This window comes from Aethalodelphis obliquidens, unplaced genomic scaffold (genome assembly GCF_003676395.1).
Source record: "Aethalodelphis obliquidens isolate GAN/ISIS:26980383/991018 unplaced genomic scaffold, ASM367639v1 scaffold53, whole genome shotgun sequence".
Classification (NCBI taxonomy): Eukaryota; Metazoa; Chordata; class Mammalia; order Artiodactyla; family Delphinidae; genus Aethalodelphis; species Aethalodelphis obliquidens.
Genome location: NW_020837997.1, coordinates 7,000,972 through 7,025,801, shown reverse-complemented (window position 1 = coordinate 7,025,801; position 24,830 = coordinate 7,000,972). Strand labels below are relative to the sequence as shown.

Here is a 24,830-nt window from a genome sequence, read left to right as displayed (position 1 = left end):
GCGCCTAGAACCCATGCTCCGCAACGGGGGAGGCCACCGCAGTGAGAAGCCCGCACACCGCAACGGGGAGTAGCCCCCACTCGCTGCAACTACAGAAAGCCTGCACGCAGCAATGAAGACCCAACACAGCCAAAAATAAAATAAACAAATAAAAAATAAATAAATAAAAAAGAGATAGTCGGGTTTACCACAGAAGTCCGCTTCATGCTTGTGCTTCAGCCGCAGCCCTCCCCATCTCCTCCCTGGAAGAAACTGCTTCCAGCATCGCGTGTCTTCCACACATATTTTGTGCATCAATAAGCATGACGTGTATCTGTGTTTTGTTTCATTTGCACGAGTGTATCTGGGGCACAGTGTTCTGCCCCTTGCTCCTATGTCTGTGCACACAGGGTGTCTCACTCCTCCACATCTGGCCATCCTGTCATGGCATCCCTGTCATGGTCTCACGTTGTGGCCTGAGTCTGGTGGTGGTCGTTTAGGTTATTTCTCATCCTTTGCCGTTGTAAGCACAGTTACAATTAGCATACCAATTTTATTGTGGCTTACAGGACAGAGTTAATGGATACTCTTAAATAGAGCATTGAAAGCATTATGTATTACATAAGCACTAGGTATGAAGGGAACCATATGCGGTATGCGGGCCTCTCACTGTTGTGGCCTCTCCCGTTGTGGAGCACAGGCTCCGGACACGCAGGCTCAGCGGCCATGGCTCACGGGCCCAGCCGCTCCGCGGCATGTGGGATCTTCCCAGACCGGGGCACGAACCGTGTCCCCTGCACCGGCAGGCGAACTCTCAACCACTGCACCACCAGGGAAGCCCAAACATACAGTCTTTTGAATCCATCAGAAATATATAGGAAAAAACCCTCTAAGCTAGGAAAACCCAGCTCACTGTGCAGGATTTGTAAGAAGATATAAAAATAAAACAATATGATAGTTGGATCACATATATCTCTCACATTAATAAAATGTAAATAGTTTAAAGTCATTTTTTAAAAGAATTCCAGGGAGTTCCCCCGCGGTCCAGTGGTTAGGACTCTACACTTTCACTGCCAGGAACCTGGGTTTGATCCCTCGTTGGGGAACTAAGATCCTGCAAGCCTCGTGGTGCGGCCAAAAAAATAAAATAAAATAATAAAAAGAGGTTTTTTTAATTGAAGAATTCTAGATTAGATTACAAAACAGCCAAAGTATAAATGATTCTGGTTTGTGCAAGGCTGTTGAGTGTACATTTTCCCTTTAGACTCTTGAACTCCGGGTAGAGAGGGTGGGCCATGTGACCAGCCTCTGGCTAAAAGTAACATTCCTTCTGTGGTGTGACAGTGACTTGAGTCCCATGGCACCCAGAAGTCTAGTCTCGGGCCCACCTGGGTTAGTGTTTGCTGCCTTGCCTGTCCTCAGACTGTGCGACTGCTCTTTGGCTTATCTTCCGGCTCAGGCCATAAAGCTGCTCTGCGGAGGTTTGTGTCAGAAGCACATTGTCACAAGTAGGAATGTGTGTCTTCACACGGCCCTTTGATCTTGCTCCCAGGAACGCCAAGCAAGATGTTGATGACGAGTATGGCGTGTCGCAGGCCCTCGCTCGTGGCCTGCAGTCCTATTATGCCGTGGCCCACGCCGTCACCGAGAGGGTGGATAAGCAGTCGGCGCTCATGGTCAACGGCGTCCTCAAGCAGTACCAGGTAGGTTGGAGGGGGCCGTGTCCACATATCAGTCTCGGCAGAGGGGTTTCCGGGTCGTGGGTGGCTGCTGAAGGCAGGCAGACCTGAGTTCACGGTCCACTCTTGGTCTTTGGGCAACTTGCTCTTCCCGTCTGAGCCTCAGTCTCCTCATCTGTAAAGCAGCTTCATGGTCTGACCAAGAGGAAATGAAATGTTCCAATAAATCCGTATCTGCTGGGTGCTTGATATGTGCCAAGAAGAATAGGAGCACTTTATAGGCTGTTAGCATCTGAATTCCCTCAGCCACTCTGAAGTAGGTGCTGTGGTCCTCCGAATTTCATGGGAAGCAGGGGGGGTTGGAGGGACAACTGAGGAACAGAGAGGTACAGCGATTCCTCAAAATCACACGGTTTGGGAATGGCCGAGCCAGAATGGGACCCGGGTGTGGGCCCGTGGGTGCTCAGTACATATTTCCTGGAGCTCTGTGCAGCATGAGGCAGCAAGGCAGGAGAGGTTAGCAGCCCTAGCCTCGGTCCTTCCTTCTGGGAAATGGGGCAGCAGCCCCTCCTGCCAGCCTCTGAGGGTGAAGTGATGACGCCTCTGAAGCTCTTTGTCAGGGTCTGGCCTGGAACAGCCAAGAAATGGAGCTGCTTATAGTAAAAATCTCTTTTCCTGTGGCCCCATATCCCAGGCTCACCTGTAAGCTCCCAAGAGGCAGCTGGTGCTGATATCCGTGCTGATATCAAGTGCCAAAGGTGAATCCTGTGGCCAGTGGAACTTTCCAGAGACCAGTGTAATCAGAGAAATCAGAACATGGCCAAGACTTAACTTGCTTAATCTGTTATGAAAATTTCCAGATTTTCCCTGAAGACAATATTCTCTCTAATTGACTGTGTTTCAGAAAGCTTCACAAGCTTTGGAAACCTTTCAGTTAATCTTGAAATGCTGTTGAGGCCATTGTTAGTCATGTGGTGGACTCATCACCAAGTTCCCCTGAAACCCCAACGCTCTCCTGAATCCAGTGTCACACGGTTGAGGGCAGGTTGCTCCCGATGTGCTGTGTGGCTTGGTGTCAGGCAGTGACAGACGGACACTGTAACAGTGAGAAGCTTAGCTGTTTAAATGTGCGCCCAGAAAGGACATTTCATATACATCTCTCATTAGCACAGCAACCCTGTGATTTCAGAGACAGGATTGCTGAGGATGAGACTGAGTGGGAAAGGAGTGGGCTGACTCAGAGCAAAATACCAAGTGAAGACGGCCGCAGGAGGTCCCTGGCTGGGGCAGAACTTGTGAGTCTCCGAAGCGTGGGGAACACCCCCGAACCCAACCTGGGCTTCAGTCCTGGCCGCTTTTCCTTGCAGATCAAAGGCTTAGAGTGGCTGGTGTCCCTGTACAACAACAACCTGAATGGCATCCTGGCTGATGAGATGGGCCTGGGGAAGACCATCCAGACCATCGCTCTCATCACGTACCTCATGGAGCACAAGCGGATCAACGGGCCCTTCCTCATCATAGTACCTCTCTCGTGAGTGTGCCCACCCCAGGTGCCAGGAGTGCCCAATGGGAAGGCCCCACCACCCGAGGTCACTAGCAGCCCGGCCTGGGCTCAGACGCCTGTGTGTTAGTTTGCTTGGGCCACCCTCACGAAGGACCACAGCCTGGGTGGCTTAAACAATAGGAACTATTTCCCGGGAGGCCACAAGTCTGAGAACAAGGTGTCAGCAGGGCTGGTTTCTCCCTAGGCCTCTCTCCTGGCCTTGTGGATGGCCATCTTCTCCCTGTGTCTTCACACTGCCTTCCTTCTATGTGTGTCTGTGCCCTAATTTCCTCTTCTTATAACAAAGTTATACCAGTCATGGATTAGGGCTTGCCCCAGTGACCGTGTTTTTACTTCATTATCTCTTTAAAGACTATTTCCAAATATAGTCACGTTCTGGGGTGCTGGGCATGAAGATGTCAACATACAAATTTGGGGGGGGACACAACTCAGCCCATAGCCACCTGCCTCTCGTGTCAAGGCTCAGGATAGAAGGGCAGGTGATGGAGTGCCCGTCCATGATTCCTGTTGGGGCATCTCTCACAGGATGTCCTTGGTGTCCTCTTCAGGCCCCACAATGAGCAAATTCCACACAAGGTTGTCACAGGAGTCAGATAACTGCCCACTAGAAATGTGGAGTGGAACCATTTGTGCAGACACTGTCCACTTACTGCTGGGGCACCGAGCCCTGTCGATCGCGTCCCAGCCTGGTCCAGGCACCACAGACGCTCAGGTGGCATCTGGATACCCAAACGGCGTCCAGAGGAGGCTCTCTCACTAGCCACCTCTTGGTACCGTTGGTCTTTTCCTCCCAGCAGGCACCCTTCCAGGGGCCAGGATTCCTCAGGCCATCTGGGCATCCCTCTTCCCAGCTCCGCATGTGTCACAAAATGGTTCTCCTGTTCCCAGGTTTTTTCCAGAAGTCCCAGGACTGGCTGTCATTGACCCAGTTCAGGTCACGTGTTAGGCAACAGTCCAGTCATGGGCCTGGGGGATGGTCTGCTCTGATGTGGCCAGGCCTCTGTGTGTACACTTGGCTTGGCCCTGAAGGGGAACCCCCTTTACCGTCGGCCCAGCACTCAGGGGGAACCATGTCTGCCTCAAGTCAGCTGTCGAGGGGGAGGATGGGAAACCGAGTAGTCAGCCCTCAGCCCATGGGAACATGCCCTCCTACCTGTAAGGAGGCCAGGCCTCCAGAGGCCACGCACCCACCGCTGGGGGCCCCAGAACCCTCCCAGAATTCACCTCGAGAAGTTGATTTCCTCCTTTTGCCTTCTGTCCCTCATGGCGGTGTAAATCTGGCTGCCTTGGCAGGAACAGATCTTCATGGAGAGGGAACTGTTTCCACGGTGCAGCGGAAGGTCCCAGGCCGTGGTCAGGCCCAGCTGCTTCTCTGCTTCCCGCTGCCCTTGCCTGTGCGCTGACTCCCTGCCCTCCACTTACTCAAGTCCCTTCCCTTCTGTTTAGCCTCCCAGGCGTGACTTCATCTCCACTGGAATAGCTCTGTCCAGCGTGCTGCTCTGCAGCCTGGGTTTGTCATTTTTAAATTTTCATTTTGAAATGATTTCAGACTTACAAACAACTGCAGAAGTAGTGTAAAGAGTTCCTATATACCTTTGACCCGGCCTCCTGCATCTCACATAACCTTAGGACAGTTTCAACACCAGGATAGTAACAATGATTTAACAAATCATTGTTAACTGGTAACGAATCTAGAGACTCTATTCAGATGTTGTAGACTTCCCCACTAAAGGCCTTTTTCTGGTCCAGGATCCCACTTTGCCTTTTGTTGCCGTGTGTCTGTCATGTCGTGTCTGTGACAGTTCCTGAGTCCATCTTTGTCCTTCATGATCTTGACACTTGAATCCTGACCAGGCATTTGGTAGACTGTCCCTCAGATTGGGTTTGTGTGATGTGTCTTCTTTCTGGAATTCTGACGAGAAACTCCAGGGTGGGTGCTGTACCCTTCTTGGGGCCTCACATCAGGAGGCACAAGCCCAGGGGCTCCGTGACAGGAGAGCATCGCTTTGGTCTTTCCTTACGTGGTGCCTGCGGGTTTCCCCACATAAACCTAAGAGTTTTCCTGTGTAATTTATAAGTAACTTGTGAGAAGGCACTTAGAAGCTATATGAATATGCCATTTCTCATCATAACTTTCCCCCGTAATTTCAGCATCTGTCAGAGGAGTCTCACCTGAAATGATCACTCTGGAAAGTGCCGAGTACTGGTTTTCTCTTTCCGGCATTCCTTCTACAGGTCTTGGAATTCCACTACAAGGAAGAGCTGTCTCTTCTCCCTTATTTAATTGTTTAATGGTGTAATTCTTCATAGAAGAATTGTCTTGTGGACACTATTGTTATTTACTTTGCTTAAATTGTCCCAGATTTGGCCCAGGGAGACGCTTCAGATCCGTCCCTGTGTCCTTTCAGCACGTCTCTGTCATTGCATTGTGGTTGTTTACTTTAGAATAGTATCAGATTTACAGAAAAGTTGAAAAGGTCGTACTCAGAGCCCCCGTATACTCTCCCCAGGTTCCCCCTGTGGTTGATCACATCTTACGTGACCGTGTTACATTCGTCACAAGTGAGGAACCAGCACTGGAACATTACTAGTAATTAAACACATTACTATTAAGTAAACTTTATGTGGATTTCACTAGTTTTGCCCTGATTTCCATTTTCAATTCCAGAATCCCATGTGACATACATACCGGGTCTTAGTTGCAGCAGGCGGGCTCCTTAGTTGCGGCTCCAGGGCTCCTTAGTTGTGGCACGCAAGCTCCTTAGTTGTGGCATGCATATGGGATCTAGTTCCCTGACCAAGGATCGAACCCGGGCCCCCTGCACTGGGAGCACGGAGTCTTATACACAGTGCCACCAGGGAAGTCTCCTCAATCTTTTCTGGTCTGTGACCATTCCTCAGACTTGGTGTAATTTTGGTGACCTTGATGGTTTTGAGGAGAACTGGTCAGGTGTTTTGTAGGATGTGCCTCAGCCTGGATCTGTTTGGTGATTTTTTCATCCTTAAATGGGATGGTGGGTTTCGGGACGAAGACCAGAAGTGAAGCACGTGTCTTATCACCTCACGGGGGGGGGCAGTTACTGTCAGTTACTGTCTACATGACTTTTCACTCTTGAGGTTGACCTTGATCACCGGGCTGAGGTAGTGTGTGTCAAGTGTCTCCACTGTGAAGTTACTCTTTTTTACCCCTTCCATACTGTATTCTGGAAAAAAGGGACTAAGTTCAGCCCACAAATAATAGGTGGGCAATTAAGAGCTACCTCCTTGAAGGTGAAATCCTTACATAAATTTTTTGGAGTTTTCCTGTGTGGAAGATTTCTCTCTTCTCCCCCAATTGTGAATGTATTCAATCATTTATATCAATATGGACTCCTGGATATTTATTTTATACTTTGGGTTAAACTCCAATACTAGTTTATTTTGTTGCTCAAATCATTCCAGCCTTGGCCATTGGGAGCTTTCTCAGTTGGCTGCTCTGTTCCTTTGACATGCCCCCATCGTTGTGGGGTTTTTGAGCACGTCTTTGCTTTTTGGCACCCAAAGACGCTCCAGGCTCAGCTGGTACATTTCCCTCCCAGGCCTAGAACCAGCCATTTCTCCAAGAAACCCTGGTTTCCCTTATTAGAAAATGGTCTTAGAAACCAAGACGTGGGTGCTGGGTGTGCTCCTTGCTTCTGGGGCGTCATTGCTTCTAGGCCCTCTCAGTGTGCAGTGCTAGGAAGTATACGTACGTGTACTGACCCTAGTGCACACGTGCTGACATGATTTGCGTCTGGTCATCTGTGTCTCTGTTAAGTGTGACCATACTGCTGTCTTTGACTCAGCCGGGACCACAGGGCTCATTCTAGCCTTTCTCCTTACTCGTGTGTTCGTTCCCAGTGTGCGTGTACAGTGCTTTCAGAATACTTAGCCTGTGAGGAACAACCTTGCTAACTAGAGATCCAGTTCCTTTTGTTCTTAGACTTACAGTTTCCAGCCAAAACATCTTTTCCAAGGTCATTTAAGTTGGCTGCTTTCCCCCATTCCATTCAGTGAAGTTATCCCGTGTGTTGATCTTCAGCCCTTTTCACCCTTGTGCTACCCAGACCGGGGCCCAGGCTGTTGAGTGTCATCTCCAGGAGCCACCTGTGCCCTGGGGGATGTTTTCAGACTGTGAGTGTCCCGCTGTCCCGTCCACCTGCTGGGGCGTGCTGTTCTCCGCCATGAGTTTGCTTGTCCTGCCTCCCTCTTGACCCCTGACTCTGGCCTGTCTCCTTAACTTCCACTCCCTCCCGACTCTCCCTCAGCTCTTCTCCCGCTCTGCAGATGCCCCTCCCCCACCCCAGGCTTTGGCCCTTGGCTTCTCTCTCTCTCAGTGCCCCGACCTTCCCCTATTGCTCCCTGCAATAGGAACCAGACCTCGGTGACCGAACCAGGGCAACCTTGCTGATCCCTCAGTAAGGGGAAGCCCACAGCCAGGTGGCTTCAAGCTTCCAGGACCCAGGCTCCTGCAGTTTTCTGCTCAGTAATCCTTAGCACGTGACTCCTGCCCCTAGGCCTTTACCCTCTTGGTTGCAGGATGGCCACGCTGCCTCCATCATCTCCTCTGGGTTCCCAGAATGATGGGCGGGGCCCAGGGCAGCAGGAGCGTAGGGCAGCTGAGTCTCCACCCTCCTTCAAGACCTTTCCCTGACTTTCAGCCCAGCGACTTAAGCTTCCATCTCATTGGCTCAGACTGTGCCCACCTGGTTGGCCCTGGCTGCTGGGGGAGCTCCTCAGTGGAGCTTGCAGGGAGGAGCTGGGGGAGCCGCGAGCAGTCCCTTCCACTTGGCTTTTGCATCCTGTCTTTACAAACCCCCTGGTCTAGACTGTCTGAGTGAGTTCCCTCCCCCACCGAAGACTCTGTGTCCCAGTATTTCCCCGAGAGCCCACCCGCTCTGAACTTGGCTTTACTGTCGCTGTCACCCTCTCCTGAGGTTCTCTCTTGTAGTCGGGGGTGACTTGTCCCTCCTCACCCGCCCCCATGCCCGCTCACTGCCCATCTCTGTCTGTCCCCCCTCTTCCTGGCCTCGAGTCCTCCTGCGCTCCCCCTCCTGCAGTCTTCTGCCCGGGCCTGGCTTGGTCTCGCCTGCCTCCCATCCTCATTCTGCCTCTTACCGGGCAGGAACCTTCAGTGACTGCCAGTTTCATTTTGACGTGGCACTGCGACTCGGTGGTGTCTCCTGTAGCCCCGGCCTCCGTGGCATGACTCCCGCACCCCACCCCCAGCGTCCTGAGCCTGAAATGAGGCACCGTGAATCTGCGTTTTTTTTAACAGCAGGTCTGCAGCTTGTGGTGTGTTCTCACAGGGGCCTGTGGCCACACAGCGGTGACAGAGAACTGTTCTCCAGGGTCCAGCTCCTGGTCCTGGCCCTCTCCGACCGCCCTGGCGGAGGCTGACCCTATACCCACCACCACGCCTTTGTGTGTCCCTGTGTCTTCCACCTGGGGCACCATCCCCTCCTTCCCTCAGATGGTCCATTACCCGGCCAGCTCTGAGGGTCACACACACATCAGCTTCACTTCCTCTTGGGCATCTGTTGGACAGTTGCTGGCAACAGAACTAGACCCTGACTCTCCCTTCCTTGTTTCCACCAGAACGCTGTCCAACTGGGCATACGAATTTGACAAGTGGGCCCCCTCGGTGGTGAAGGTGTCCTACAAGGTACGTCGCCCCCTGAGGAGGTGGGCATGGGCAGGGTGGGAGAACAGGGGATACGTGTGGGTGAAGAGGGGCATCAACTTGCATTAATGACAGGATGCACGTGTGCATGTGCACGTCTTCTTATGTTATACACATGGCATCCTGCCATTAACACAGGGTTTGGATCACTTTATTTCGAGGAGTGATGCTTCTTTTTTACCTGAAGTTATGGACTCAGTTTGTGGCATGTGGTGACATTAACGCATTCACCTGAAGATTTCATTATTCTTGCAGAGCTTTGGTTAAAACCCATTCACGTGGGATGACTTAGCGAGTGTCCACCGTGGGCTGCTGTGTGACAGGGGACACCCGGACACGTGGGCCCCGTGCAGGCCTGCTCTGAGTGCCACCCCTAGATCAGTTCTCCCGTGAAGTGGGGACTAAATGTGCCTCTTGTCCTCGTGGGGAGAGAGGCAGAGAGGGCCTCACACAGCCACTCAGTGGCAGAGCCCCGTTGTGCCCTTGGCCACAGGTCTACTGGGTCCAGGCTCGCCACCCTGTGCTGAGAGGCTCTTGGCCCCGTGATGGGGAAAATTGGGTCCTGGCAGAGGGGACAGCGTGTCTGGGGAGAACTTGGTGCGTTTGAGGAGCTAAAAGTCGTTCGGCTAGCAAGAGCTTATGGGAACGAGTGCAGCTCTGTCTGGAACGTGAGCTTCGAACAGGAGGGACGGGGCAGATTTGCTAACCGGCAAGAGTCTGGAGCTGCCCTTTGGGAGTAATCACGGCGGTCTGCGCCTGTGTGGGAGGCCTGGAGGCCTGAGATGGGGACCCGGGAAGAGGAGGGTGTGGGAAGCGGAGCTGGTTGACCATCAGGAGTGAGGCCGATGGAGGTGCAGGCAGCGAGCCTCCCAGGGGCCCGGGCCACCCAGGACCCACACTCCTCTCTCCGCTCCCCACACTTGGCCCTCTGCCCTTGCCGGCGTGAGGGGCCAGGACCCGAGGCCCAGAGGCTGAGGCGCGCGTGTCTTCTCTCCCTCACAGGGCTCTCCAGCAGCCAGACGTGCTTTCGTTCCCCAGCTCCGGAGCGGCAAGTTCAACGTCTTGCTGACGACCTACGAGTACATCATTAAAGACAAGCACATCCTTGCAAAGGTAGCGTGTCTGCCTGTAAAACAAGCCAGCCCAGGCCGTCGCGTGCTGTCAGGGAGCCCGTGATCCAGCACAGGATTGTCGCAAGTGTGTCATGCTTCCCATCTTCTCAAAGCCCCCGAAGACATTTCTCAGTGATTCCCCCACATATGTGTAAAAAGACAGCTGCTCTGTGTGCGAACAGCCCCGGTCGAGGTGACCTTGGGCTTGCCTCTCCGACCATCTGTCCCCAGGCTGGCCCTGGGCCACGTCCAGAGACTGGCTGCGTCTGCGCAACATGTGGACTGGCTCCTCTCGGGCCTTCTGCCCGAAGAGCCTGGTCACACGCGGTGACTCTCGACCCACCTGTCTTGCCTGCCGTGTCCCTGGCAGGGCTGTGGTGAGGCCCCCCTTGTCTCCGCCTGTCTCTAGAGGCCTCAGACCTCCCTCCCTGGTGGCCATGTCTCCCTACCACAGCCTACAGGAAAGCGGCCCACGAAGCAGGAGGGATTTGGTATACAGGTCCAAGCACTCTGACGTCCTGTGTGTTCTCTCAGCCTTGGACCGCTGGGTTGGCGCATTCAGTGGGGGCTGTGCACACGGGGCAGCCTCTTAGCTGACACAGTTGTGAAGGCAGCTCTAGTTGGGCCATCAGGGAATTACCGAGAATAAACCATGACCCAGATAGGAGGCAGGCACCATCCCTCGCCTACAAAAAGCTCTTTTCCCGGTTTGGGAAGGGGTCGAGCCAGAAGGTGCTGCATCTGGCCTCACTAACCGTGTAGGGGATTAAGTCAAGTGGTGGAGTTTTTGACCCAGTGGATGGAGGAGATGTTTACGTGTTACCACACCTGTCGGCCTTGGTCGTACTGATGACATTTGGTGCTTGATGTGCATCTCTGAGCTACGGATGAGGAAACTGGGTCCCAGGGAGCTGGTGTCCAGTGTGCAGGCTCACCCTTCTGACCCAGTACAAAGCCAGGCCCATCCCAAGCATGAGAACGGGGCTCTGAAAATCCTGTGTTTGTCTGACCGTGGCTTTAATTAACGTAAGCCCCCTGCCATGGGGGTTCCTTGTGGGAAATGGCTGCTAGGCCCCACCCCAGTCGGTTCTGCCCTTTTCGTCTGGGACACCTGATGGGCAGTTCCTCAGCCAGGCCGTGCCAAAGAAGCCAAAGCCAGAGTGGCTCTGAAGCTCGTCACAGTCACATGTAAATAGGGATTTACACCTGCGGCTCCTGCCTGCAGACTCACACTCATGGTTAGAATCGACATCTAGCCTGTGTCCACCAGCCGTGTGGCCACTGACAGGCTCTGGGGCGCAGCCGGGGCCCCCAGAGCGCACCATCTGAACCCACCTGTGCTGCTCCTGCCTTAGAGCTGCCGCCTGCTGATTGGAAATGCACCCGTTGCTGAACCAAGTCCCCTGAAGACCCCACCCCTGAGGGCCTCTGATCAGCAGGGGGGTTGTTATTTGGGGTGTTTCTCTGTGTCATGTACTAGCATACATAATTTTCTTGGGAAACCAAAGTACTTTTCTGCCCCTGGGTTTGTTCACCCAGTCGCAGGTCAGCGCCGTGTCTCCCTGTCCGCGTGTCCGTCTTCACCCCCTGCTTTACAGAGGCTGCGGTGTGAGCTGATCCCTCATCAGGGGCTGTTGTTGTGCTCACGTTCTCCAGCTCAGCAGGCCGTTCTGCCCAGAGCCTTCTTGCCTAATGGCCGTGAGAGCCTCACCCAGGTGGGCAGCGCTGCTGCCTGTCCTCCCCTGACCTCCTGCTCTCGGCCCGCAGATCCGTTGGAAGTACATGATCGTGGACGAAGGCCACCGCATGAAGAACCACCACTGCAAGCTGACGCAGGTCCTCAACACGCACTACGTGGCCCCCCGCCGCCTGCTGCTGACGGGCACGCCGCTGCAGAACAAGCTCCCTGAGCTCTGGGCGCTCCTCAACTTCCTGCTGCCCACCATCTTCAAGAGCTGCAGCACCTTCGAGCAGTGGTTCAACGCGCCCTTTGCCATGACCGGGGAAAAGGTGGGTGTGCAGCCAGCCACGTGGTGGCGGGGGGTGGAGTGGGGAGCCATGAGCCTCGGCCACAAGCAGCTCCCAGGACCCTCCAAGTTGATGGTCCCGGCCCAGCTGGCTTCCCTGGGTCGTTGTGGGTTGAGTGCCCACCACAGCCGGCCCAGCAAAGCACAGGGCAGCCCTGGCACCAAAGGACCCCAGAGGAGAAGGGCAGAGAAATCCCAGGGGATGCTTGGGGCTTCCCTGACCCTGTGCCCCAGGCACAGGGAGGGGACAGCAAGGAATATGGCCCTGAGGTGTGAAGGTGCAGCTGGAGGGCCTGAGGAGAGTTTAATTTTCACCCTGAGGGCAGCGGGTAGCTTGGATGGTTTCAGTGAAAGGAGTAACATGGTCAGATTCTGTCCCTTTTGTTTTTAAAGACGGCTGTGGGTTGTGGCCAGTGTCTCTCAATGTCTGCGTGGCTGGGAGTGGCGTTGTTGGTGTGTCTGTGGCCGCCGCGTTTTCTGTTGAAGGAGGTCAGCGGCCTGAGCCTGATGATCGAGGAGGTGGGCACGATCGCAGGGCTTAATGTTGAGCGTCACCGCCCACGGCAGCCGTGCCCCAGCTCACTCGTTCCCAGTTAGCGGATTTTCCTGAGGCAAGTCTGGGACAGCTGTTCCTCAGCTCTTACAGGGGGGCCTCTGTCAGCATCATCCCGCCTCCTTGGTACCGGCTGAGGCAGAAGCCCTCCTGAAGGAGAAATTGAGGCCTTTCCAAGGATCTCATAACAAAGGAGCCCCCAGTTTTCAGATTCCCAGGGACCGCCTCCTCCAAGAGCTGAGGAACAAATGCTCTGGTTTCACGTATTTTCAAGTTGAGCAAAAGCTCTGCCCAAAGGGACCCAGAGAAGAAAAGTTCAGATGTCATGTTTTCACTTAAAAAAATTTTTTTTAATTCACATTTTTATCAGAGTGGCAGACCCCCTGGGAGAGCAGCATTTCTTTCCGTCCGTCCCCCCCAGGCCAAAATGAGAGTTGATTTGGGCTTCCAGTGACAGAGCCCTCTTGGAGCACCCCGGAGTTACGCCACACGCTCTATCCGCGTGGCCCCCGCAGTGCTGTCCGGATTTCGTTTGGATGTGTTGGCAGGACTCCAGGCACGTGGGTTTGTTACTCTTGGGGAAGCGATGCAGCATGCTGCTGTGTTTCATGGTGCCCTGGGGCCTTGGCTTCCGTGTCCCAGGACCTCCATGGAAGGTCTTAGATCCTTGCAGTTTTTCAGAGGAAGAGGTTGCCCTGCTAGGCTCCTGTGAAGCTTAGGGTAGTCTGAAAAGGAGGTGCTGAGCACAGGGTGACTCCAGATGGCCCTTCGCTGCATCCCTGTCCCCTCCTTTGGAGGTAACGCTTGGTTGTCATGTCTTGTTGGGGCTGCCAGGTGGACCTGAACGAGGAGGAAACCATTCTCATCATCCGTCGTCTCCACAAAGTGCTGCGGCCCTTCCTGCTCCGGCGGCTCAAGAAGGAAGTCGAGGCTCAGTTACCTGAAAAGGTACCACGTTTAGTTTTTTTCTTTTTGGCCACGCTGTACAGCTTGTGGGATCTTAGTTCCCTGACGAGGGATCGAACCCTGGCGTCCCGGTAGTGGAAGTGCCGAGTCCTAACCACTGGACTACCAGGGAATTCCACGTACCATGTTTGTTTTGAGCGGAAGTCCCAGTGCGGCATCGTCCAGGGGGCCTCCCTGGGGTGGGCCCAGTCAGGTGGCTCCCCTGGGTGCCAGGCCTGGCCCTGGTCTTGCCTCGGCATTCAGGAGTCGATCCCGCCTGGGGTTGGCCACTCTCCCTCACTGGGTCTCTCAAGTGGAAGGCAGGTGTGCTAAGTTAGAGCACTAAGTCCCCCCAGGGCCCCCTCCCCTTTCCCCTGGGTGGGCTTGGGGTCCCTGGCCAGTCGCCCCCCCCCAGTCACATTTGCGCTTTGTTTTTTGGCCGGCTGTGGGCAGGCCTTTGGAAGGTAGCCGAGTTGCCCCATCTGGCCCAGGAAGCCCCCCACATTTCTCTGCCCTGGTGCGTCTGCCACATCCCATCTCCCCTCGTCCCCCTGGGTATGGGGTTTCCTCACGATCACCCCTGTGTGCCCTGATCAGAGCACACAGTCCAGGGCCCAGGATGCCTCTGAGAGGCTGGGCGATCAGAGACGGGCCCAGGCTGGGCGCTGGGCTCCGGGACCCTCGGCTCCAGTTGCGGCTGACGGCGGTGTGTGCCCTGCAGGTGGAGTACGTCATCAAGTGCGACATGTCCGCGCTGCAGCGCGTGCTTTACCGGCACATGCAGGCCAAGGGGGTGCTGCTCACCGATGGCTCTGAAAAGGATAAGAAGGTTGGCTCGGGGCCCCCCTTCCCCCCCCGGGTGTCCACAGCAGGCGCGCTGGGGGCCACTGGGTGCGGGGCTTTTGCACACTGTAAGCAGCAGGCTCTCGCCTCCTCGGAGGTGATAGTCGTGGCCGAGGCCCCATCTGGCCGTGGTCCCGAGGGTATTGACTGGGCCTGGTTTAAATCACAGCTGGTGTGGATGGGTCCAGTCCATAAGGCTGAGGGGGCAGAGGCTGATGGCCCGTTTCCAGGGAGGCCCCCGAGCCTCCCAGTCAGCAGCCTGGGGTCCTCTGCTCGTGAAGTGCTCTCTCCCGTGGATGCATCAGTCGGAAGTGGGGGGCCCAGCACGGACCCCAGCCGTTAGAATATTCTAGGGAGTCCCACCTTCCCAGCTGGGAAAGAGCCTCGACGGCCAGGGCCACTGAGCCCGTTTCCCTTGTCATTACGTGGCGTTGGGGTGACGTTAGTTTACGGTGGGGAGGTGGGAGCTAGGCAGGCTGCTGCCTTCCGGCCCCTCTGAGGCCCTGGGCCCCCCCGCCCCTGCTCCCCTCACCAGGACTGCAGCTGTCCTCCCAGATCCCTCGCTTCTGCCCCCGCGGCCTCGGGCTTGGCCCTGCCACCCCATTTTCTCTTCCAGATGTTTCGTTTGGGCCCTTTCTTACCCGAGCTGTTGCAGCACCCTGTTTCCTGGTTTTCTTCTTGGCCCACGGCACCCACCCCGGCATCCTTCCTTCACCCTGTAGCCAGAGATCTTCCTAAGCCGTCTGGCTGCAGCCCCGCCCCGGGGACTCCCCCCAGTGCCCACAGAGCTGGCCTCACAAAGCGTTTGTGATCCACCCTCAGCTCTTTGCCAGTCACGTTTCCCCTGCGTCCCGCCGGCCCCTCCTCACCCTCCACCCTCCACCCTCCAGGGTGCCAGGGGGTCTCCGCTTCCCCCAGCGCTGGCTTCTTGCTGGCTTCAGGCCTCTGAGCCCCGACAGGAGCCGGCTGCACACGCCCCGTCTCCTCTGCCACAAGCCACAGCTCCTCTCACGTCCTTCTTCCACGCCTCCTCCCCCAACCCCACCCCACCCCACCCCGGGACAAGACCGATTTGGGAGCCTCTCTTCTGCCTCCTCAGGGCAAAGGTGGCACCAAGACCCTGATGAACACCATCATGCAGCTGAGGAAGATCTGCAACCACCCGTACATGTTCCAGCACATCGAGGTGAGGCCCAGGGCCGGGGCGGCAGGCCCAGCGGTACCTGGAGCTCGTGGGCCTCAGCCCTGCACAGGGCCCTGCTCTCAGAGGGGTCTGTCTGCGCCTAGCCCCTAGACAGAGCTAGGTCACTTCTCTCTGGCAGCTTTAGAGAAAAAGAGCTTGTAAGGTTTAGACTAGATGATGCTTGTACGTTTGCCTTTTTATGGATTTTTTGTTTGCAAGCGCTTATATATTGTAAAGAATCCAAACTGTAGGGAAATATGCAAGAGAAATGAAAGTCCCACCTCAGGTAACCGCCGAAGCCTTCGGAGGCTGTTCTCTGGAGTCGTTTCCCCCGCGGTGGGGTTGTGCTGCCTCTGCTTGTTGGTTACTAGCCTTCCCCACTCGGTGACACGTGGGGCCATCCTGGGCAGAGCATGGAGAGCAGCGTCGCTCTTGCTGACGGCTCTGGGCCCCAGTACCCTTGAGAGTCTGGATGCTTGCTTCTGAAAAGCACACATATGTCCGTACATTCTGGCATAAAGTTCCGGGGTCATGCCAGAGGCCCCTGGGCTTCCATTTCAGCTCACCAGGTGCGATCTCAGGCGCGCGCCGTCCTCGCGCGCTCCTTTCTGTGGTTAAGAATGTTAGGTCATGACGGAAGGGATGTCAGTGGGATAGAAAAGCTGTGTTCAGCATCTGTGTGGTCTTGGGGCCGCCGTGGGCGATCGCTGAGCATGGGTGGGAGGGCTCGGAGGCGTGGGGCCTGGCCGTCTTTTCCTGCCCCGCACTGACCCGCCTCTCATTCCATCGCAGGAGTCCTTTTCCGAGCACTTGGGATTTACCGGTGGCATCGTCCAAGGGTGAGAATCTTCCTAGCTTAACGGGGTGGGCAGACCATCTGTGTGCCAGTATTTCTCTCTTCGGTTGGCTTTATTTCTGTTGTTATACTTGTCTAATTTCAAAGGCAGTATATTCCTGGCAGAAAACTTTGAAAACATAGATGAACCCAAAGAAGAGAATAAAAATTCTCCACTTGAAGAGGTGACCACACCTGGCTTCCAGGCCCCACCTCTGGGCTCTGTGACCTGTGACAGCTTTCTTAACCACCCTGAGCCTAAACTCTGCCCACCAACAGAGGGATACTCTTTATACAGTGCGCCACGCACCTTGCTCTGGGGGTGTTTTCTCCAGCGTTGTTTATAAAGCGCAGCCCAGGCATCGTTCAGCCCTGGTGTTGGGACACAAATGCTGCCTCAAGGTTTCACCGTTAAAACATTCTTAACCCTAAAGCCACCATTATTTCTCTGGGATAGTAAACTATTTCCTAGAGCAGAGGCACCGAATGAAAGGGCAAAAGGTTCTTTAGCTGTGTAGTTCTTTATACCAAATTGCATAATAGGGTCCCACAGACCTGGGTTTGAGCCCGGCCCTGGCAGGTCAGCAGCCGTGTCACACTGTCCCCCAGCCTCAGTTTCCACATCTATAAACCAGGAGCGAATGACAGAAGTTGCAGTGGCCCTTAGCCCTGTGTGTGGTGCGGTGTGGGCACTCTCCACTGGGAGCCTCTGCTCTTGGAAAGTTCTTAAACAGGAGGCCTGGCTCTCCGGGGCAGCCCCTGTCCATGCCCATTGTCCCAGGATCTTTACTAATAAATAGCACCTTCTTTCGCTCTTACAAGTATCCAAGTTGATTAGTAATTTCATGACCAAGTTTATTTTAGTTGGGTTGAAATGGCTTTGCTGAAACTTTGGTGGGGGGAGGGGGGCGGGGGCGGGCACGGGGGTAGTCTGCCAAGGAAGCACTTGTGTGCCCCCGAGCCTGGTGGCCAGCCTGCCTAGGCCGGCTCAGGTAGCCTGGGCATGGGAGCGCACGTCCTCCTTGACCTGCCTGCAGGGCGCTGTGGTTCATGTGGTGTGTGTGTCCTTCCCCACCCCCTCCACTCCGCAGGCTGGACCTGTACCGAGCCTCGGGGAAATTTGAGCTGCTCGATAGAATTCTTCCCAAACTCCGGGCCACCAACCATAAAGTGCTGCTGTTCTGTCAGATGACCTCCCTCATGACGATCATGGAAGACTATTTTGCGTATCGCGGCTTTAAATACCTCAGGCTCGATGGTGAGTACGATCGGGAGAGAGACGTTTGTTAAAGGGCGGCCTCGTTATCCGCTGCTGCCAAAGCTTCTCTAGGTCTAGCGGCAGGAGTGGGCATAGCGGCTCACTCAGTGACACAGGCTTGCGGGAATGGGAGGGAGGGCCCTGGGAGTATCATGGCTGGATCTCCTGAATGTGAGGCTCATGGTGTTTGCACCATAACGCTGCGTCCAGTCCAGTGGTTAAGGGTTGCTCTACGGTCCTGTTACGGTGGGAAGTGACAGAAACCCATATCCTGTGGGCATAAAGAAGGAAGTCCTGATAGACTCACATAACTGAACCTCAAGGGTTGCTTCAGGCACAGCTGGATCCAGGTGCCCAGATAGTGTTTAGAGGGGCTTTTCTGGAGCTCCTGGCTCTTTGTCCTCCATTTTGGCTTCATTCTTAGCCAACCTCTCCGGGCTTTCCTTCCACCTACCTGCTCAGTGTCCCGAACAGAGAAGCAGCTTGTCTTTTCCCCCAGGGGTCTGAGGGTGAAATTTCATTAGGCTGCTGTGAGCAACATGCTCTTCTCTCCACCGCCTGGGTGGCTCTGGAGCTGGAATCGGGCCCGTTCATGCCGGAACTGTGAGCACTGAGGGAAGCAGGAAAGGGAGGGAGGAAAACCAATGCTGCAGGGGTGATAGCGGCGAGTTCCCTGGGAACAGCACTGACTGTGACCACATGCACTCATAAGAAGCCCTGTTTCTGCCTTGTTCCCAGCACGCAGGAGCTCCGGGGAGGAGGGGGCTGAGTGAGATGCTGACAGTGTGCAGGACCCATGCTCTGACACGTGTCAACTGACCGGGAAGACCCTAGAGGGAGCCCCCCACCCTCTGTCAGATGGAGTGAATGGGGCTCTCAAGAAAAATGAACTTGGGGGCCTCCAGGGTAAACACAGTTAAGAAGTGTGGGATAAACCACACTTCTCAGAGCCTTTATCTAAGCTCGTTGCTATGTGCATCCACGGCCAACACCCCAAACCTTTTTGCCCCCATTGTGTCTTTCACGGTACATCTTGTGGAACTGTTGTTTTTTTCAGACGCGTGGTTGCTGGGCGGATCTGTCTGTCGGTCTCTGCCCTCCCCACTCCCACCCAGAACCTTTGCTGCATCCCTATCTTGCCTTCCTTCGGCCTGTTCTTGGAATTCTGTCCAGGGCGACCTTTACAGACACAGCTGTGGTCAGGTCCTCCCTCAAACCTCCCTCCTTCAGGTGCTTCCCATGGCTTGGAAGGCCTGCGTGGCCAGGCTCACCTCGCCCCTCCCTCTGTGTGCTGGCCTCCCCAGTGGCCTCTCTGTCCTTCAGGGGCTGAGCCTTCATGAGTGCTACTCCTTGTCTGTGTCACTGCCCCGACCCCTAGAGGACAGGCCAAACGTGAAGAGTGTGTTCCCACCCACCCCAGCGCCCATCCATTTGCCCACCCCCCCTTTTTTTTTCCTCCATGATGAGAGTCCTCTATCTAGGATGAGGACTTTTGTTTGCTTGGCTGTGGCTGCATCTCTGGGCACCTCATGTGGTCACTGCCACGTGAGCGGAAACTCTGGGAAAGAAAGGCAAAGGGGGGGAGTTCCCTGGCAGTCCAGTGGTTAGGACTCCGCTCTTCCACGGCAGGGGGCCCAGGGTCAATCCATGGTCGGGGAACTAAGGTCCCGCGTGTCACACAGTGCAGCCAGAAGGAAAAAAAAGAACGGCAACGGTGGGGGCTCGGTGACACGTGGAGTGGAACCTTCTGCTGTCAGAATGCCGAGAGTGAGGGTGCAGGCCGGGCATCTGGGATCGGCCCCTCCACCTGGGCCTGCCTCAGCCCCTCCTTGGAACTGGGGCAGCCCAGGCACCAGTGGGCATCAGGCCTCCATGCTGTTCATTGTGACGTGTAGGCGAGTGGCTGGAAGCAACACCAGGAATGACACCTGATTTCCCCAGAGGCACCTCTGCTCCCCAGGCTGGCAGTAGCCCGAGGAGCTTAGATGCCCCTCTGAGCATCACGATGCTGAGGATCATGTCCTGGGCCATCACATTAGAGTCCCTGTGGCTCCATGAAGAGGGGAGCCATCCTGCCCAGAGGGAAACAAGTCTCCATTGTAAGCCCCCCGTGTGCTCGCCTGTAGATGATTCCCTTTGTGAATGGAGAAAACCCATCACAGTAGGATGGAGGCAGGCGCCAGCCCTCTGGCCAGTTGTTCGATACCATAGCAGCCCCGTCTGCCCTCCTGGAAACCCCACGTGGGTTTGGGGGCACGGCGTTAACAGTGTTGCTGCAGTGTCTCCCACCACCGCCTGGACAGCTGGGCAGGGCAGGTGGTGGCGACTCACAGGGCAGCCCCATTGCCTGGGTGTCTGCTGGGTGCCGGGCACTGTGCTCCAGCGCCTGCCCACTTAGTTCCCACAGCAGCCCCGATTTACACGGAGGAGACACCGGAGGCCCGTTGGGGCTCGTTTTCTTCTCCTGGGGTGGGAGGACTGGCGGTCAGTAGTGTCACCGTAAATCTGAGTTGTTCGCCAGTCACCACTCATGGCCACGTGTTGAGCGAGTGGCCATGGCTTGGGTGGCCCGAGTTGGACAGCTGTGGACTCTATACCTGCTCCCTGATGTAGGTGTTCCTCTGTCTCCTCTGCACCACCGCCCGCCCCCCCTCCACCCGCCACGGTCACCTTGCTAATAACCCTGCTCTCCCCACCCGCCGGCAGGAACCACTAAAGCGGAGGACCGGGGCATGCTGCTGAAGACCTTCAACGAGCCCGGCTCCGAGTACTTCATCTTCCTGCTCAGCACCCGGGCTGGGGGGCTGGGTCTGAACCTCCAGTCAGCCGACACTGTTATCATATTCGACAGTGACTGGAACCCCCACCAGGTAACAGCTCTCAGGCCCCCTAGGGGGAGGGGCTCGAAGCCTCAGGGAGACCATGCCCACTAGCATGAGTGCCCGCTGGCCTCTTGACATTCTCCTGGAGTCCCGGAGGCCCCTGGAGAGAAGCCCAGAGAGCAGTTACTTTCCTCTGTTTCTCAAAACAAAACTAGTTTTTTGCTCTGATTATGAAAAAATTCATTTTCCGTTGTTATTTAAAAAAAAATAATCCTGGGAATTCCCTGGTGGTCAGGTGGTTAGGACTCTGCACTCTCACTGCAGAGGGCCTGGGTTCCATCCCTGGTCAGGGAAGTAAGATCCCACAAGCCACATGGCACAGCCAAAAAAACAAAAAGAATTCTGGTGTCGCGTAAATGTGCAAAGAAAGTGGAAGATGCCCCAGTCCTATCAGCTGGCAGTAATGGTCACTGTTTTAGTCATGCAGGTCCTTCCTGGTCATGTTCTGGCCCAGCTCTCATGCTGGCGCCTCTTAAAACCACACTGGGGCGTACTTTTTGTGCTCTGTGCACTGCTGCCCTTGTTTCTTATCCACATACCCTGCACAGGGCTCCGTGCCTGTAGATAACAGGGATGTGGTATTTTATAGATGCAGTAGTTTTTTGTTTGTTTGTTTGTTTTTATAAATTTATTTATTTATTTTTTGGCTGTGTTGGGTCTTTGTTGCTGCGTGTGGGCTTTCTCTAGTTGCAGCGAGCAGGGGGCTACTCTTCCTTGCAATGTGCAGGCTACTCGTTGTGGTGGCTTCTCTTTGTTTCAGAGCATGGGCTCTAGGCACACGGGCTTCAGTAGTTGTGGCATGCGGGCTCAGTAGTTGTGGCTCGTGGGCTCTAGAGCACAGGCTCAGTAGTTGCGGCACACGGGCTTAGTTGCTCCGCAGCACCTCCGGGATCTTCCCGGACCAGGGCTTGAACCCATGTCCCCTGCACTGGCAGGCAGATTCTTAACAGCTGAGCCTCCAGGGAAGCCCTGGTACAGTAGCTTTAAAGAAAGTGTTTACCTCTTACGTCTTACTATAAAAGTAGTAATTTTTTCAAATGCAAATACCAATAAGTGAAAGTAACAAAGAGTCCATTTTTCCCCTTCCCCACCAACCCCGCTCTTCTCTGAGCCAGCATCTACCCGTGTACACACATATAGTCTGGCTTTGACACGAACACGGCATGTTCCAGCACGTGTCTCTTCCCGCCAGCAGCTGGTGTGTTCATGTCTCCATGCAAGCACATGGGGACTCTCCCCAGCCGCTTCCTCAGCAGCCAGCTATCTTGGCATATGGTGGCCCCAGGATTTTTTTTTTTTTTTTTTTTTTTGCGGTATGCGGGCCTCTCACTGTTGTGGCCTCTCCCGTTGCGGAGCACGGGGTCCAGACGCGCAGGCTCAGCGGCCATGGCTCACGGGCCCAGCCACTCCACAGCACGTGGAATCTTCCTGGACCGGGGAACAAACCCGCGTCCCCTGCGTCGGCAGGCGGACTCTCAACCACTGCGCCACCAGGGAAGCCCGGCCCCAGGATTTTTGACTCAAATCCCAGTTGGCAGATGTCCGGGTTTTCTGTTCCCCTTGGGGAACCTTGTCCCTCTCTTGGAGCACCAGCCAGGCCAAGCCTGAGAGGTGGGATTACTCGGTCCACAGGCCTGTCCCTTCACGTTCTGGTTGGTTCTGCCACAGTGGCCTCCAGCAGGCTGCCCCAGCTTTCACTCCTGTTGACGCTGCGAGCGAGCCCTTCTCCACAGCCCAGCAGAGCTGGTTATCGGTGTGTAAACCACGGGCGCCTGACAGACGAGTGCCTGGGATGGTTGCTGCGCCAGCCTGGGGTGTGGCTGCCGCCCGGACCTCGATGACTGGCCTGTTTCCTGAGAGGTGGTCCGAGTGTGCTTCCCCCACCCACAGGCTGTCGAGGGGAGAGACCCCCGTGGAGCCCTGTCCTCCTCCACACCCGGGGGGCATCAGAGGTCATGAAGCACATTGCAGAGCCAGGAATCACGCCGGCTGAGCTGCGGGGCAGGGTTGAGGGTACGAACCGTGGACACAAAGCACGCCTGTTCCCACCAGGTGTGGCCTCTGCTGCCCCCATGAGGTGCAGATCTGGAGGTCAGCCCCACACAGCTGCAGGCCCCAGACACAGGATCTCATAGCCCTTCCTGGGTCTACACTGGGCGTGATGATACAGCGTTGGCGCCATACCTGCCACTTTATGGGCGCTTGCTCCACACCAGGCACTGGCCTGAGCACCCGATGCCCGTTGGCTCCTCTCACACACGATAGCCACGAGACGGGCTGGTGTCAGCAGAGTGGATCCTGAGGCTCCGAGAGGTGGGGCCTGGGCCTGGCTCGCGTGGCAGGGCCTCCAATCAAACCAGGCATCAACGTGGTGCTGCCCAGCTTTGGCGTCATTCTGTGAACAGTGCCCTCACTGTGATACAGCCACGCCAAGCCAGGCCCTGCCCGGGGCAGCCAAGGGGCCCTGTGCAGCTGTGAGAGGAGCTGCTGGGGTATAACCCCCTGGGGTGGCCCTCTACAACCGCGGTTTCTTCCTGAGTATCGTCAAATCCCAGTGAAGGTAGAAAGTGACGCTTCTGCAGGAATTTGGGGTCAAGTCATCCTGGCACGGGCTCCAGGTCTTGTTCCTGAGCTTCTGGCCTGTGCAGCTTCTGGCTGTGGCGGGCAGAACAGCCAGGCGGGCGCCCGAGAATTGCAAGACCCCTGCCTTTCCCAGTGGCATCCAGTGATCCACTGTCCCTTAACGATTCAAAGAGCTTGTTTGGGACTGACCGGCATCTCTCTCCCCAGGACCTGCAAGCGCAGGACCGTGCCCACCGCATCGGGCAGCAGAACGAGGTGCGTGTGCTCCGCCTCTGCACGGTCAACAGCGTGGAAGAGAAGATCCTGGCTGCGGCCAAGTACAAGCTCAACGTCGACCAGAAGGTGATCCAGGCCGGCATGTTCGACCAGAAGTCCTCCAGCCACGAGAGGCGCGCTTTCCTCCAGGCCATCCTCGAGCACGAGGAGCAGGACGAGGTGAGGGCAGCGCCAGCCCCGACCCCCTCCCCGGCGTGAGTGGTGGACGCATGAGCGGCTTTCATTTTTGTTTTTTTACCTTTTTTGCACTCTTATTTTTTTTGCATCCCTTTGGAGTAAAGGGAGTGTGGGCTGAAAGGAAAGAGGATGAGTACTTGCTTTTTCTTTGAAGTGGTTTTTTTTTTCTAAACTGCTGGTGAAAGATGCCGGATTGACAGCCCTGGAGACTGAAGTCCTCTATTTATCCACAGAGCAGACACTGCAGCACGGGCAGCGGCAGTGCCAGCTTCGCCCACACTGCCCCTCCGCCAGCGGGCGTCAACCCCGACTTGGAGGAGCCACCTCTAAAGGTGAGAGGGGTAGTTCAGTCTCCATGCCCATTCAATCCTCGGCTTCTCGGCTGAGATGGCCAGCAAGGGCCCTGATCCCACGGAGCGTGCGTGTGCGTGTGCGTGTGCGTCTCTCGCTGCCGTGTGGGTCCCCATCCACCGCAGCCGGACTGGGACCGCCAGCTCATTTCCCATGGACCGCCGCCGCTCGCCTCCGAGCCCGGCCGCCTCCCACCCCGGCCTCCCCGCACTCCAACTAAACGTGTGACATCTTGTAGGAAGAAGACGAGGTGCCTGACGACGAGACGGTGAACCAGATGATTGCCCGGCATGAGGAAGAGTTCGACCTGTTCATGGTGAGCGCCGCGGGCACTCGGGCCCTGCGCACCCTCAGGGGCTTGGTTCCCCGCCTGTGTGAACCATGTGCAGTGGAGCTCACACACACACACACACACACCACCCCCTTCCCTGCTGATACCGAACAGAGCAAAAGGTCTCAGTGACGGTGGCATCCCCAGCGGGTAACGGGGCCGGGGGCAACCCTCAGGGTGGCCCCTCCGTGGCTCCTAACTGACCCATCTTCGTTCTGTGGCCTCCTAAGTGTGTCATAGGGATGGCAGGACACACGTACACGCCCAGCCCTGCTCCAGTTTATGGCCCTCCGTCTGGCCAGTGCCTGTTGTCCTTGAGGCTCCCTTTCAGAGGGAGCCACACTGTCCAAGACTGAGGGACTGGCGAGGGCCTCGGTCTCAGATGCCCTGTTGCCCCTCGTGGGCACGGAATCGGGGGGAATTGGGGGCGCCCTCGGCCCCAGCAGGCCTGTGCCTTCCACTGAGCCTGTATCGCCTCAGTGGGGCAGGGGAGCCGCTGCCCCGTTTCAGCCCCCGTTCCAGCCCCCGTTCCACCACCTTCCTGTCCTTTC

The 24,830-nt window shown here is 55.9% G+C and overlaps 1 protein-coding gene across 17 annotated transcripts in view; it reads left to right on the top strand.

Annotated features, from left to right (window-relative positions):
- Positions 1–24,830, top strand: part of SMARCA4 (SWI/SNF related BAF chromatin remodeling complex subunit ATPase 4) — an 87,810-nt gene that overhangs the window by 40,522 nt on the left and 22,458 nt on the right. For 9 of the 17 annotated variants that reach the window (XM_027085123.1, XM_027085110.1, XM_027085116.1 and 6 more), the window contains exons 15-29: positions 1,532–1,682; positions 3,026–3,189; positions 8,839–8,905; positions 9,926–10,036; positions 11,803–12,045; positions 12,456–12,581; positions 13,450–13,563; positions 14,282–14,389; positions 15,503–15,589; positions 16,379–16,425; positions 17,513–17,679; positions 20,386–20,549; positions 23,352–23,579; positions 23,831–23,929; positions 24,187–24,264. In XM_027085123.1, coding sequence (XP_026940924.1) covers positions 1,532–1,682; positions 3,026–3,189; positions 8,839–8,905; positions 9,926–10,036; positions 11,803–12,045; positions 12,456–12,581; positions 13,450–13,563; positions 14,282–14,389; positions 15,503–15,589; positions 16,379–16,425; positions 17,513–17,679; positions 20,386–20,549; positions 23,352–23,579; positions 23,831–23,929; positions 24,187–24,264 — 1,954 coding nt within the window. The remainder of the gene's footprint in view (positions 1–1,531; positions 1,683–3,025; positions 3,190–8,838; positions 8,906–9,925; positions 10,037–11,802; positions 12,046–12,455; positions 12,582–13,449; positions 13,564–14,281; positions 14,390–15,502; positions 15,590–16,378; positions 16,426–17,512; positions 17,680–20,385; positions 20,550–23,351; positions 23,580–23,830; positions 23,930–24,186; positions 24,265–24,830) is intronic. The other 8 variants (XM_027085121.1, XM_027085120.1, XM_027085117.1 and 5 more) reach the window with 3 other exon arrangements.